Raw genomic sequence first — 14,143 nt, 5'->3', positions numbered from 1 at the left:
ATGTATTTTTCTTAGTCTTTCACGTATAATTTTTTTTTAAAAGAAGCTATTCATTCATTCATTCATTAGCAACAACCAGTCAGGCATTATATTTATCAACTGAAGGTAAATAATGGCACAAAAAAGAATCGATGCATCAGGTAGCAGGCTGTCTGATGTCCCATGATTTCCCAACATCAAATAAAAAATATAATGCAGAGCCAGAAAAACCATCCAACTTTTTTAACCTCCTACTCCTTTCATCGGAAATGAGAGGTACGAGGTATGAGGTGTGAGGTGCAACACCTCAAACTGAAGTGAAACACCCGAACCAAGATTTTTCTAATATAGACAATTAAACTAGCACTTGTTTCAAATTTCCCTTTAGTTGGATGTGGCAACCTGGAGCAATTTCCTCATAGTACTATGAAATATAAATGGTGAGATTTCCAACTAGATCCACAAATGCCTAGTTAGAAACCAAGTCAACTACAACTGAAATACTTTAGAAACCATTAATTAACTACCCACATTAACCCCACTCCACCAAAACTGCTCTAAAAGACCTTATCATTACCAAATTATTATTTTCCTAGACACAGTATTTGACAGTTGAGACTATGCTCTTAAATCACTCCCTTGATTATTACCATGGCTTCCAACTCACCCCTCAGATGACATAAACGTATTTTACTTAGTGATTTCCCCATGTTTCAGTCATTGCCTCTTTCAACAGTTGTCTCTGTTAGTTGTAAACACCCTTTCCCTGCCATTTCACCATTAATACATTATTTGGATGGAATTCACAGGGACGTAGTTCTAAGAAAGGTAAAAAAGGAAAATCATTAAGTGAGAAAGAACAGATTTTCTCCTATTACGTAGTAGGGAATTATGGACTTACGGGAATCAAGGGAGTATTTTTAACCATTATTTAGAATGTATAGTATTCTGACCTTTTTCAATTAAGTGCTATCAAAACCAAGCAGAGTTGGTAGGACAGACGGGCTGGGATCCCAGTGATATTGTTGTCCCAATGTCCCAGTGACATTTGGAGAAAAAGACTATAACTAAGAGAATGCTTCATTAAATATACCTATCACTTTTCCTGAACTGGGGAGTCAGAAAAAATCTGAGTGCCTGCAGTGTAGCCAAAATATGCATTACAAACATGTTAATCATTTTGTGCTTCTAAGCAACAACTTTAGAAACTTTGTTTTTAGAAGGCAAGCAATTGTTAATCTTGGCCCACTTTCTTGCAGGAAGATGATGTTGATGTTAGGCCTGCAAGAAAAAGCGAGGCTCCATTTACTCACAAAGTGAATATGAAAGCTAGATTTGAACAAATGGCTAAGGCAAGAGAAGAAGAAGAACAAAGAAGAATTGAAGAACAAAAGTTACTACGCATGCAGTTTGAACAAAGGGAAATTGATGCAGCACTACAAAAGGTACCAGGCTTACATATCCTTTATTTTCCAAAGATGCCCTCTTAAAACCCATAGTTTTATTTATAATTAGGTGGGTTAAAAAAATGTTTTAATAGCTTTCTTTCAAGTCACTGGAATGTACTGTTAAGTACACTTTGTAGTAGGCATACTTTTATGTTCTTTACTTAAAAAACAAATTTCACTTCAAAATTGTTACTAAATCGCTGCCCTGAAAATACTGTATTATAAATGCCAACCTGAATCCATTTATTTTAATATAGAAAAGTGAAGAGGAGGAGGAGGAGGAAGGTAGCATCATGAATGGCTCCACTACTGAAGACGAAGAGCAAACCAGATCAGGAGCTCCATGGTTCAAGAAGCCTCTTAAAAACACATCAGTTGTAGACAGTGAGCCAGTCAGATTTACTGTTAAAGTAACAGGAGAACCCAAACCAGAAATTACATGGTGGTTTGAAGGAGAAATATTGCAGGATGGAGAAGACTATCAATATATTGAAAGGGGAGAAACTTACTGCCTTTACTTACCAGAAACTTTCCCAGAAGATGGAGGAGAGTATATGTGTAAAGCAGTCAACAATAAAGGATCTGCAGCTAGTACCTGTATTCTTACCATTGAAAGTAAGAATTAATCACTTTTTATCTTTTATTCTATTAATTTTTTTTTTTTCCTTAAAATCACTTTTCTTCTTCTCTTTTTTAGCTGATGACTACTAGCTCCCCTTCCCTCTCCTTGGAACTTACTTTCACTCCAGCTTTCTTACTACATCCATCTTTTCTGTGGTGGGGCCAAAAAAGGAAACCAGGAGTGCCACTATGTTGACTTCTTATTCCTTTTCGTAACAGTCTTCAAAACACAGCTCATCTAAAGAATGCCTTCTTCTTTTCCAAATAAGCATCAGATTTATCGCCTATTATGCAGTAACAGTCAATAAAATGTACTTACTGGGGGGGGATTAATTATTCTGTCAGAACCTATTATAAAGGCTGTGTATTTCCCATAGACGTTTACAGCAACTATGTTAAAAAAACACACACACACCCCTAAGTAGAATACATTATTTTGCATGAAGGAATGGCATTTCTGAGCTTTTTACACCTAAAATTAGGCTGAAATAGCTGAGATAATTAATTTGGAACCTATCAATTTGAGTGGACTTTTTCTTTAGTAGTATACCATTTTGGTGGTTGTTTCAAAGTCTTTCTGAAGCAGATATATTGAAGCGGGGTGGGGAAAAGTGTCACTCCTTTTAGAGGAAAAGGGGAGGAGCATGGAGAAAAAAATTAAAGGACTTTTAAGAAAGACTGCCTATACAGTGTTGAGTGTTGAGGATATTAAACATGTTATTTTTCGAACGTAATATATAATTAAATTTATAAAGCAAATTTATGTGATCTTGCCTGAGCAAATTATATTTTAATAAAAAAACTTTGTATTAATAGTTCACAGAAGAGAAAACACTTTCAACATAGCTGAAGGTTTCAAGATCTAAGTGTATCAGACTTAGGGAAAAAGTGGAACAACCTTCAATTTGAAATTCTAGTCTTTAAAATGAGTTTGTAAATAATTAGCTATTATGTTCTATTAAGTTGTTTTATATTTTAATTTTCTGGAAGACAATTTTATTTTACAATGTGAACCCAAATAAAGTAACTTCTGTATTTAAAAGTCTTTCTGTATTTTAAGACTTGTGCAACCAGATGGTACCCCTTTATCATTAGAACTTTTAAAAAATCATCTTTTCTTACAGTAAGCATTAAAAAAAAACCCAGTCAAGTAGAAAATTTTACCAAGTAATATGTGTATAAAAAAACACAAAGCACTCCCTTATAATATTCATCAATGTACATTTATTTATTGAGGAAACCATAATGAATACAAAATTACAGCTATCATGTGACCTTTTACATACAATGTCATTAAAGCAAACTCTAAACCACAGTTTGTAAAGTATTCAATTTACCTCAAGTCCAAGCTGCATCTCCCTAAGACACTGTTCCCATCACAGTAGCCATTTTAAGCCAATCTTCTTTTTACACACGGGTAGTTTCTGTAGAGAACATTTTTCTCAGGACGAAAATGCATCGAGCATGCATAAGAAAAAATATATATATATGTGCAAATACATTTAAGAGTTTCTATAGGGGTATCACTGAAGAAAATAAAACCCTGGGATTTGCTTATTAAAAGCACCAATTTAAAAAAATCCCTCAAAAGCTTATATTGTGACAAGAAAAATGAAGTCACTAACTCAACAAAAAATAAGGTTATTTTCAGAACCAAAATTATCTTTAATTAGGTATTGTTAAAATGCATTTTAAAGTGAGGCAGAGTTTGCAGAAAATAAAAACAAGACATCCTCACTGATTAGTAAACTCTACATCATTATTCTACACAACAGATAACTTTCTAAGTAGAGCTGATTTTACTGGCAGAGTATTCAAACAAATAAAATGCTATCACTTCTGAATTACTCCCTTTTCCCTCTGAAGGTACTCTGCTATTCCTACCCAAAACCACCCTTATGAATTAACTACTAAGATAATTTGTTTAAAAGATATATTTTACAATGTTTATAAACAACTAGTATTAAATTACTAGTTTTAGTATTAAAACCATTTTTGATATTAAAAAATAAAACTATACTTATTTCTAAAAGAAACATCAAACCATAGAATTCTAAGTATCACCACACTAAGCTGTCTTAAAAAAAAACTAAAAACATTGTCAAATTTTTGTTTAAGTGCTAAATAAAGTCAGTTCAATTTCAATCTAAACTATACATTGTTTCTAACACTAATATCCAATGCATTCAAATCAACTGGCTCACCTTTTCTGCTTTCCATTTATTTCAGATTTAAGACCAGTGTCATTTAAAATAATGCTTATATTATCAGTGAAGGCTTATGGTAATGAATAAAAGAATTCTCATGAGACAGAAACAGTGCCCCAATATCTATTATCATTCATCTATCTATATTTTTTTAATAAAAATGCAATCTACAACTAACCAAAACTCGACAGGCTCTCAAGTTTCAATGAGTCCCTTTATATTTACATACCTATCATTGACTATTAAAACATAACATACACATAAATGTGGTGTAATAACTATGTAACTTAAGAAATTTAACAGTTCATGGAACATTTAAGATCAAGTGAATAGCACTTTAAAATGAAAAGTGATCAAAAGCAGGTACATTACACCCTATACCATATTATGTATGGGAATACATTTCATATTTCTCAATTATGATTTGCCAATTTTACCTTCTACATTGAGCCCTTCTATGGTCCATGCTCATCGGCTCACCAATGGCATACACTCAAAGGATTCCTCTTTATGGGTAACTATCTCAGGACCTGATTTTATGAGCTATGATTTGGTGCTTGCAGCATCTTCAGCACTGTGTGTGAAAATGAAGGCAGTATTTTTGAATATTTTTCTTTGTTGCAGAGATAAGCAGGAGTTTTAAAAGGATCAGCACATTTTAGAAATTGAATAAACAAAACTGATAAGATGCTGCTTTCATACATTCATCTTAACTCAAAATATGTACCAGTTAAAATCATCTATAAAAACACACAAACATTTTAAACTGGCAAAAAAATTATATAAATGCAGCGTCAGTTATTAAAATATTATTAAATCAGAAAAATACTGATTGCTACAGATTATGAAAGGTTATTTGCTGTACAGTTAACATTTCACTGATGCACATGCCTTTTATCAAAACATACTGCCTTATAACTTTTTCCTTTTTCAGCATATAACTTTTGTCTCAGAAAAAAACATAATAAAATTGTAACCCATAATATCCTTACTGAATTATTATAGTTTAAGAAAAAAATAAAGAAATTATAGTTTTGGAGGGCAAAGAAATTTTCTGTCCATCATATAAAACAGATTGTGAAGGCTGTTGAAGTTTCTGAACAAGTGATTTCCTAAATCTTGAAAACTGTGTAATTGTCCTTTCTTAATCTTAACACTTCTATATTTGGGGAAAAAATACAAAAAGATTTGGATGTAGATCAATTACTGCAGCAATCTACTCATCATTTTCTTGTCTTAATAAAAAAAAAAAAGTAAAATAAAAAACATTACCCAGAAATGTAAACAGTTGCTTTAACAACTTACAGACTTTCCACTAAGATGGTAGCATAAAATAACAAAATACATTTTGGGGAAGCAGTAGCAGATTGCCTTTGAATACACAACCACAAAAACCTCACAGGGACAACATTAATGTACTGAAATATTTATTTATATATGTCCTTAGGTTGTGCTTACCTGGTGCTTTTTGCAGCAGAACCTAAGGTGGAAGGTCTGGGAAGGCACTGTGAAGTATAAATAATTGCACTGTTTGCAATTAATAAAGATTTTAAACCTTAAATGAATCAAAATCAACAGCCTCCAATTTGTGAGTTATGATACTGAATTCAACTGAACTACTTCTTCAGTTCAATTAATAAATGCACCACTTTCCTAAAAGGTCATCTATAAAACAGTATCATGCAAAATACTGCAATTGCTCACGTCAATACCCTACTCTTAAAGATAACAAATAGCTAACTCCTTAACTATTAAACTTCAAACTAGAACTATATATCCAGATCTAAATAAGGGTAAGGGAAGTCACTCTAGGTTATATAAAACAATCAAAAACATTTCAAAATATCTATAATGAACTGTACTGCTATTTCCATCCTGTAGGTAATCTCAACATTTATGTCCTTGTACCTCTTCCTTTAAAGTATATTCAAAACAACAAATGGTGCTCCCCACCAATGACAAAATATATATTTATGAAATGTGTTAAAATTGCTACATTGCTCATTATTTGCAAACTGAAATCCCCTTCTGTCTGATACATTTCAAGACTTTCATATTAAATATAGAATATATGCATATTTTACACTGAAAAACAATATTTCAGGAGCACCAGTGAATAATACTATTCAACTTTGTTAAGTATCAGTTTTCTTTAGCTATAGCTAAAGCATATAAAAAATACTTACCCATTAAGCTCACTTTAAAAAAAATACAGAACTATGTATTATTCTATGTTAAATTAAGAAGCAGTTATGGTTTTCCAAGATATCAGCACTGTATTCCAACATAATATTCACACAAAGTATGGCATTTGCATTATGTGGAACATTGACAAAAAGATACTGTTGCAGTTCATCAATTTGTCATTCTGATGTACTTACAGTGCAATGCTCCTTGAAGGAACACAATCAAGGATGATACACAGCACAGTCCTCCTCACCCCTACAGAGCTAGTTCTATACTGGCTGGATCAAACCTGCACTTCAACAGACAATGGCAAGACAGACTGTATTTGCATGTAGTCTAATATATTAATATGCAAAGAGCCAACAAATATGCAAAGAGTAAAACAATGGATTTCAACAAAATATCAGAACTTCAGCATGAGTGTTAAAGAGTAATAAAATGACTTCAAGTACATAAAAAAATTAAGTTGATTCAATGATTGGACTTGTGCATTTACAAAACAAAGCTTATCTATACTGCTTAAAGAAAAAAAAAAAAGCTTGAACGTTTCCATACCCCATTTATGTTTCAATGGCAGATGCAATGTAGCTATACTTTTTGCACACTATTCACTTTTCTATCCTAAATTTAGAAAGAAACACACTATTATATACATTGAAAGAGTTGCTTTACATGGAAAAAAAACTGTTCTTATTAGACTACTCATATTCACTATCTGAAAACTGTTTAAAATTAGTTATGCCGAAACAGTCTTGGAAATCAAGTATTATCAAATTAAGAACAGAAAGGTTAACTGTTATAGCAGCAGTACAGGTCTGAAACAGTGGTCATGTATAAAAAGGAAATTTCACTGTTAATGCAATGGAAGTATGCCAGAAGATCATTGTACACACATGCAGTTTTTAATCAAACAGAAGGAAAAAAAATGAAGATACCAGGATTACTTGTGCTGAAAGAGCCAAATACAATAAATGGAAAAGATCCTCCAATCTACCACTATACTGCAAGGGGGGAAAAACATGCCAGTGTTTAAAAACTCAATATTTCATGGGGAAAGCTTATATATTTGTGTATATGTATCTTAATTTATCATTGCTAAGAAATTATGAATCCTTTAAATACCCACATATCCAACTTACCGACACAGGAGGTTTCATATCATTTATTGTAAAGCACAAAACAGGCATTTTAAAAGTGAAAGTATACATTGAAAAAGTACATTTATATCACAAAGCATCAACCACATAATTGCAAATACATTTGCTGGAATGTGTACATCTACACTAAATACTAAAAACAAACCAATTTTCATTTCTACACAGAAATATTAACCTCCTATCAGTAGTGATAGATATTTTGTACATTTGCAAAAAAAAAAAAAAACAAAAAAAAAAAACAAAAAAAAAAACACTATTTTAAACCAAAAACAAAATTAAGATCTTCATCAAGTCGTCTGCATCCATATATTTAACAAAGGTTTTTTTCCCCCACACAATGAAGCAAATACTGTATTGTCCACTTCTTATTATTGGCCCTGTGCAGAAGAGATACATAAGAAATACACAAAAAGTTAAAGAAAATCCTTGAAATGGAGCTAATTCAGGAGTGAATCCTTTAAGAAAGAAAAACTGGTTAATATAAATGGTGGTAGCTTCTTGCATGATTTGCAAATCCCTGGGGGAAGAAAATTTATTTTTAAAATCAAAGGCATTGCAGAAATATTCAGCACTCAGATGCCGGAAAACATTATAAAAAACAAACAAAAAAACCCAAACAATACACCGTAGTACTTCATTTAAATAGTTATACTTTGCCAGATAAAAATTTAAAAGGCAAACACTCCCAAACAGACAAACAGTAAACATGCAGAAAACAGACTGGAGTAGAAATCAACAAATTAGCAATTACATTATACCTGAGGTGCTGGAGGATGCTGTGGCATTCCCTGGGGACTTGTCTGGGCATAATAGGCTGCTTGTTGTCTATAATACTCAGCCCAGGCTGCACTATAATCTGGCTGACCACCTGGAGGAGCCCCAGTCGGAGCAGGAACTGCTTGACCTTTGAAAAAAAAAAAAAAAAAAAAGAATTTTGTTGCTGTAACCACAATTAAAAGTCCAACATCTCATTTCCAGTAAAAACAATACCTTACTTCTTGTAATATTCCTCCCAAGCCTTTGAATAATCTTGTGTCTGCCCTTGTTGACCTAAAAAAAACCCCCTAAATTTTAATATTAAATTACAATCATAAGACAAAAGCACAGAGGGTCAGAATTACTCCTGTTTTATTTAAAATATTCATTAGTAGTGTCAGGAAACTACTCTAAAATAAAAAAAAAAAAACGCTCTTTATTTTCTTTTTGCCTTATAATTAATCATAATGTTTAGTTCTAGAGCGTCATTATTAGTAAAAAAACAAAATCAACCCCAAATCCACACTGCTTTAGCTAAGGAAGGTAAAGATTTAGGCATAATCTTGATTGGATTCCAGAATTAAAAACAAAAAAAACCCACTTAATTGCAATGATTTAAAGATTTTATTATTTTAAGACCTAGCCAAGACTTTTTCCTGATTAGTAACCTATAAAGTGTATGTACATGTACATGTACACACACACAGAGATTAGTAGTAAGATGTTAAAAGTATCAATAATTTATTCCAATTACAACACAATGGTATTAAAAGTAACGTGACAAGGAATAAAGAACAAGATCAATGAAACACATAACTCAGCTTTCACGATCAGGTCTTTTTCCAAATGAGATGACTTTGCTGAATTAAGAGACTAAAGAAATATAACAATGAAATGCAATGCACGAATCTTTGAATGCACTCTGAATTTAACAAAACACACAGACGACGAAAGACATATTCCTGACAACTATGGAAATTTAAATATAGTCTGTATTTTTGTGATACTATTGAGGGTATTTATTTTCAGACAGGGTCTCACTATGCCACCCAGGCTGGAGTGCAGCGGTGCATTCACGGCTCGCTGCAGCCTCGACCTCCCACGGCTCAGATGATCCTCCCACTTCTGCCTCTAGAGTAGCTGGGACTACAAGCCCACCATGCCTAGCTGACATTTTTTTTCTCTTTTTTTGCAGAGATGGGGTTTTGCCGCGTTGTCCAGGCTGGTCTTTAACTCCTGGGCTAAAGTGATCCACCTGCCTTGGTCTCCCAAAAGTCCTGGGATTACAGGCGTGAATCACTGTGTCCAGACATTGAGTTTCTTTAGAGCCAACTGTCTTGTCTGCAACTTACATTGAAATGGTTCATACAGAAAAACGTACATATAAAGCACATACAGCAAACTTTAAAAAAATGATGAATGAAGCTGAGTGGTACCTAATTTCCCCAATTTCGGAAGGTATATAATTTTCTAAATAAAAAATTGAGAAGAGAGATGTGTTTTCCTATTCAGTTGCTTTACTTAAGCACTATTTTATTTCGTTTGTAACTCACTTGGCTTTGTGAAATAATTACCACAGACAAAAGTACTGGAGCATGGACGTATAGGAAGCTGTTTTTATGTTTGTATGATGTTGCCAACAAGGCCAATTTCCTAGTTTCAGAAACCTGTCCATCACCATTGTAAAATAGGTGACAGAATCAAAGCAACTGAGTGAAAGAATTTAAGATTTATGATTCTTTAAAAATGCATGAAACAAACCCTCTTTTCTTGGGTAACAGAGAACTCTCATAGACTATTAAAAATTCTCATATTTTCCTGTCTTCTATAAAGAACTGTTAATCAACGAGGAACATTTGCCTCTTACAAGACACAATTCAAGCAAATCTGAAACAGGTTTCAATATTTAAAAAACTGCCAAATACTCTGGTGTAACAACAGCCAATAAAACCACACGTTTTCTCTTACAAGCTGCACACTTGAAACCAAACCTGATCAAGGTAGCAATCAATATTCTTCAGGTTTTAAACCCACTGTGAGAGTTACTCATTTTAGATGTAAGATGGTAGAAACAGGCATATTCATCAAGAAAATTCCATCAATGTTCCCTTAAAAAACTACAACCTCTGCAAACTCCTATATCCCTGTGGAAAGCTAATAGTAAACACTTTAGACTTTAAAGAACTCTTTCCTTGCCCTTTCAGACATGTACTGCCTTACCTTGCTCCCCTTATTATTCTCTTTAGTTACTGGATTTTGTTTTGAGACAGGGTCTTGCTCTGTCACCTAGGCTGGAACACAGTGGTAGTGGTGTGATCATGGCTTAGTTACTGTTTGATTCAAGACAGTTGAGTTTACACTTCAGTAGAACATTATCTAATATTTATTATAGTTTTATAATTATAATCTATAAAGTTTAGCCTTAAATTTCTTTCATCCAAAAGATAAAAGACTTGCTCTACAGTTAGCCTGTAAGATTTTATTATAGCCTAAGAGTCAGCCTTGCTTGAATAGATTTTCACACTCAGTTGTCTTCCTATATACTTGTACCTTTCCTACAAGTCTCACTCTACCCTCCTTTAGGCTTAAGGTACCAGATTCTTAAGGGTTCAGAGTCTACTACATCAGTCCTTATTGTAAGGGCCTTCCTTAAGTCAAACTTTTCTCAAATGTCTTCACTTCTCCAAAAAAGAATTACTCCTTTCTACTTTGAAACCCTGCTTGTTCTCTTAAGGGTCTCTTATAAAAAATCCTTCTATTCTAGCTTTAAAAATACCCATCTTTAGATTGCTGCCATTCCTTATAACTCTCTGAAATCTCATCAAGATTTTCTCTACTTGGGAGGCTGAGGCAGAAGAATTGCTTGAACCTGAGAGGTGGATGCTGCAGTGAGCCGAGATTGTGCCACTGCACTCCAGCCTGGGCGACAGGCAGAGGTTCCATGTCAAAAAAAAAAAAAAAAAAAAAAAAATCTTAGTTTGGTGTTATCCTGGGGAATTTAGAATTGTTTTAAAATATAAACCTAATTTTGGAAAACTTAACCTACATCTGTTTTCAACTAATCTATTTTGCTCATAAAATTAACAGGTGAGGCTGGGTGTGGTGGCTCACGCCTGTAATCCCAACACTTTGGCAGGCTGAGGCAGGTGGATCACCTGAAGTCAGGAGTTTGAGACCAGCCTGGCCAACATGATGAAACCCTGTATCTACTAAAAATACAAAAAAATTAGCCAGACGTGGTAGCGGGCGCCTGTAAGCCCAGCTACTCGGGAGGCTGAGGCAGGAGAATTGCTTCAACCTGGGAGGCGGAATGCAGTGAGCTGAGATCATGCCACTGCACTCCAGCCTAGGCGAGAGTGAGACTCCCTCTCAAATAAATAAATAAAATTAACAGGTGATTATTGTGGTACTACAGAAAAATGATAGAAAAGGTGGGGTAAGGAGGTTCTTTAGTCATGCAGTATTATTATTTAATTATTTCTATGCCATGTTTTCCTACAGAGGATTTAAGACAGTATAGCATAGTATGTCTAACTGGCAGGGAAATGGTGAAAAAAAAAATTAAAGACAATAAAGACAATTTCTTCCCTTAACAATGAAAATTAGAATTTCTTCCCTTAACAATAAAAATCAGAATTCAACCCACCCACTCATTTTGAGTAAAACATAAAAAAGTAAAACATAAAAGACTAAACAGTAAATGTATTAACGGCCATATTACAAATAATCAATAAGGTAAAATAAAGCACAGAAGTCAAACTCATTCCTCAGTAATTAGCTAAATCCATTAACAAGCCTTTATTTTTACCTACTTAATAACTTAATAACTAGGGACCATATCTAGGGAACATTACCCATTGAGAAAATAGAAGTTGAAGATTTTTAACCCAAACATGTGATCAGGTCTCACTGTGATGCCAAGGCTGGCCTCAATCCCCTGTGTTCAAGGGATCCTTCTACCTTAGCCTCTCTAGCAGCTGGGACTACAGTGTGTGCTACTGCATGTGGCTCATGCTCAAGTCTTTTAAAATGGTGACGCTATTTCACTGAAGTTAAGTTGATTACAGGTCCTGACCACAATGTTGTCAGGACATGATTATTTTTTTTTGAGACGGAGTCTCGCTGTGTCCCCCAGGCTGGAGTGCAATGGCGCGATCTCGGCTCACTGCAAGCTCCGCCTCCCGGGATCCCGCCATTCTCCTGCCTCAGCCTCCTGAGTAGCTGGGACTACAGGCGCCCGCCATCGCGCCCGGTTAATTTTTTTGTATTTTTAGTAGAGACGGGGTTTCACCGTGTTAGCCAGGATGGTCTCCATCTCCTGACCTTGTGATCCGCCCGCCTCGGCCTTCCAAAGTGCTGGGATTACAGGCGTGAGCCACCGCGCCCGGCAGGACATGATTATTAATAGCATCCCTATTCATTCTAAAAAAGATCCCTGTTCAGAAAATATATTATGTAACCAACCTTAATCAGAGTATGCTGTTTTTAAGTTAAAAGTTTCTTTTTGCGGAATTTCAGCTACTGTAGATCTGCCTAAGCTACGTCACAAAAACATATATTAATCTGTTATAGTCTCAGAAATAGATGGAATATGACTCTCCTAGGGAGCCACTCTATGAGGAAAAACAATTTTTTTCTTTCTTTAAAAAGAAACCAGTTGTGCAGAACATCTTTATCATCAAGTATATATAATTTTACACCTAGAAGATTAAAATCATCACCCTTCTGGAAATTTTTCTTTCTGCGGAGAATGAGAAACATTCTTTGGCAAAGAAAACATTGGAACTTACACTGAGAATCCCAAGTAGACCGATCTCTTATGACAAAACTACCACCTATAGATTCTTTTTCTGCTAGTGAAGGATAACCAAGCTTACCAATTTAGTTTTCGTTTGTGACATCTAGCTGTGGTATGTAATAATTTTTAAAGAGCAAAAGCAGTTGAAACATAGTGATTTGTCCAGAAGTATAGTACCAGGTTCCAAATGGTCCCTAAAGAGACAAATTTGGGAGACAAGCTTGGGACTCAGACCCTCTTGGAAGCCAGATTCTGGTTCCATCACTTAGTTACTTTCCCTCACTACAGATTACTTCTTACCTGCTTATCTTGCAGCAAAAATAATGGTATCACACACAATCCATTTTCACCTGACACATTAAAATTTAACCGTATGTCACTCAGACTAATATATATAACTGTCATTGTCAAAAGTATAGTAATGCTAATACTGTATGTGCCAGTGAGGAAATTTCTAGTTTCAATTAATAACTGGTTGACAAATGCAATTAGAAAGAAAAATATTTCCTTGCTATATAACCACAAATTTAAAAACTATAATTTGCAACTGTCTTGGTATGTTTACAAGTCCAGTGATTTTATTCAATTATTCTCTTTCTGAAGAGAATACCTTGTGTTTCAATTTAATTAAGTATGTATTTTCAAGAAATGTATAAAACATACCCATTTTCTTGTAGTACTCTTCCCAAGCCTTGGTATAATCAACCTGTCCAGCTGGGGCTGGATTCTGCTGATCTCCTTGATCAAGCAAAACAAAACAAAACAAAACAGAAAAACAGAATTAAAGTTTTTAAAAGGCAATTTTAGCTGTTTCCTTGGGTGCAGGAGCTGGCAGGGGCCTGCAATGTGACAGTGAGGGGTAGGAGGAAGGTACTATGTGGTGGTGGCATCCCTACTGGTGCCAAAGATAGAAGGTACTGGGGGTACAGAGGTGGTGGACAGAAAAGAAAACCAACCTGTTTGGAAGACTGGTTATGTCGAACATATAAG

General features: G+C 34.4%; 2 protein-coding genes across 21 annotated transcripts in view; one reads left to right on the top strand and one right to left on the bottom strand.

Annotated features, from left to right (window-relative positions):
- LOC105482689 (nexilin F-actin binding protein) overlaps positions 1-3,828 on the top strand; it is a 55,747-nt gene extending 51,919 nt beyond the window's left edge. For 3 of the 5 annotated variants that reach the window (XM_011742939.3, XM_011742938.3, XM_011742936.3), the window contains 3 exons: positions 1,239-1,424; positions 1,685-2,042; positions 2,125-3,828. In XM_011742939.3, coding sequence (XP_011741241.1) covers positions 1,239-1,424; positions 1,685-2,042; positions 2,125-2,138 — 558 coding nt within the window. In that variant the 3' untranslated portion in view covers positions 2,139-3,828. Of the gene's footprint in view, positions 1-1,238; positions 1,425-1,684; positions 2,054-2,124 lie in introns of those variants that run through there. The other 2 variants (XM_011742940.3, XM_011742937.3) reach the window with 1 other exon arrangement.
- The window catches only part of LOC105482688 (far upstream element binding protein 1), a 40,330-nt gene continuing 29,436 nt past the window's right edge, over positions 3,250-14,143 (bottom strand). For 4 of the 16 annotated variants that reach the window (XM_024793086.2, XM_024793087.2, XM_024793089.2 and 1 more), the window contains 4 exons: positions 13,817-13,891; positions 8,358-8,503; positions 5,714-5,760; positions 3,250-4,829 (listed from right to left, as the gene is read on the bottom strand). In XM_024793086.2, coding sequence (XP_024648854.1) covers positions 4,799-4,829; positions 5,714-5,760; positions 8,358-8,503; positions 13,817-13,891 — 299 coding nt within the window. In that variant the 3' untranslated portion in view covers positions 3,250-4,798. Of the gene's footprint in view, positions 5,761-6,553; positions 7,977-8,357; positions 8,504-13,816; positions 13,892-14,143 lie in introns of those variants that run through there. The other 12 variants (XR_011619586.1, XR_011619592.1, XR_011619605.1 and 9 more) reach the window with 7 other exon arrangements.

The sequence above is a fragment of the Macaca nemestrina genome, chromosome 1 (genome assembly GCF_043159975.1).
Source record: "Macaca nemestrina isolate mMacNem1 chromosome 1, mMacNem.hap1, whole genome shotgun sequence".
In the NCBI taxonomy this organism is placed as follows: Eukaryota; Metazoa; Chordata; class Mammalia; order Primates; family Cercopithecidae; genus Macaca; species Macaca nemestrina.
This window is presented reverse-complemented; position numbering and strand designations above follow the sequence as displayed.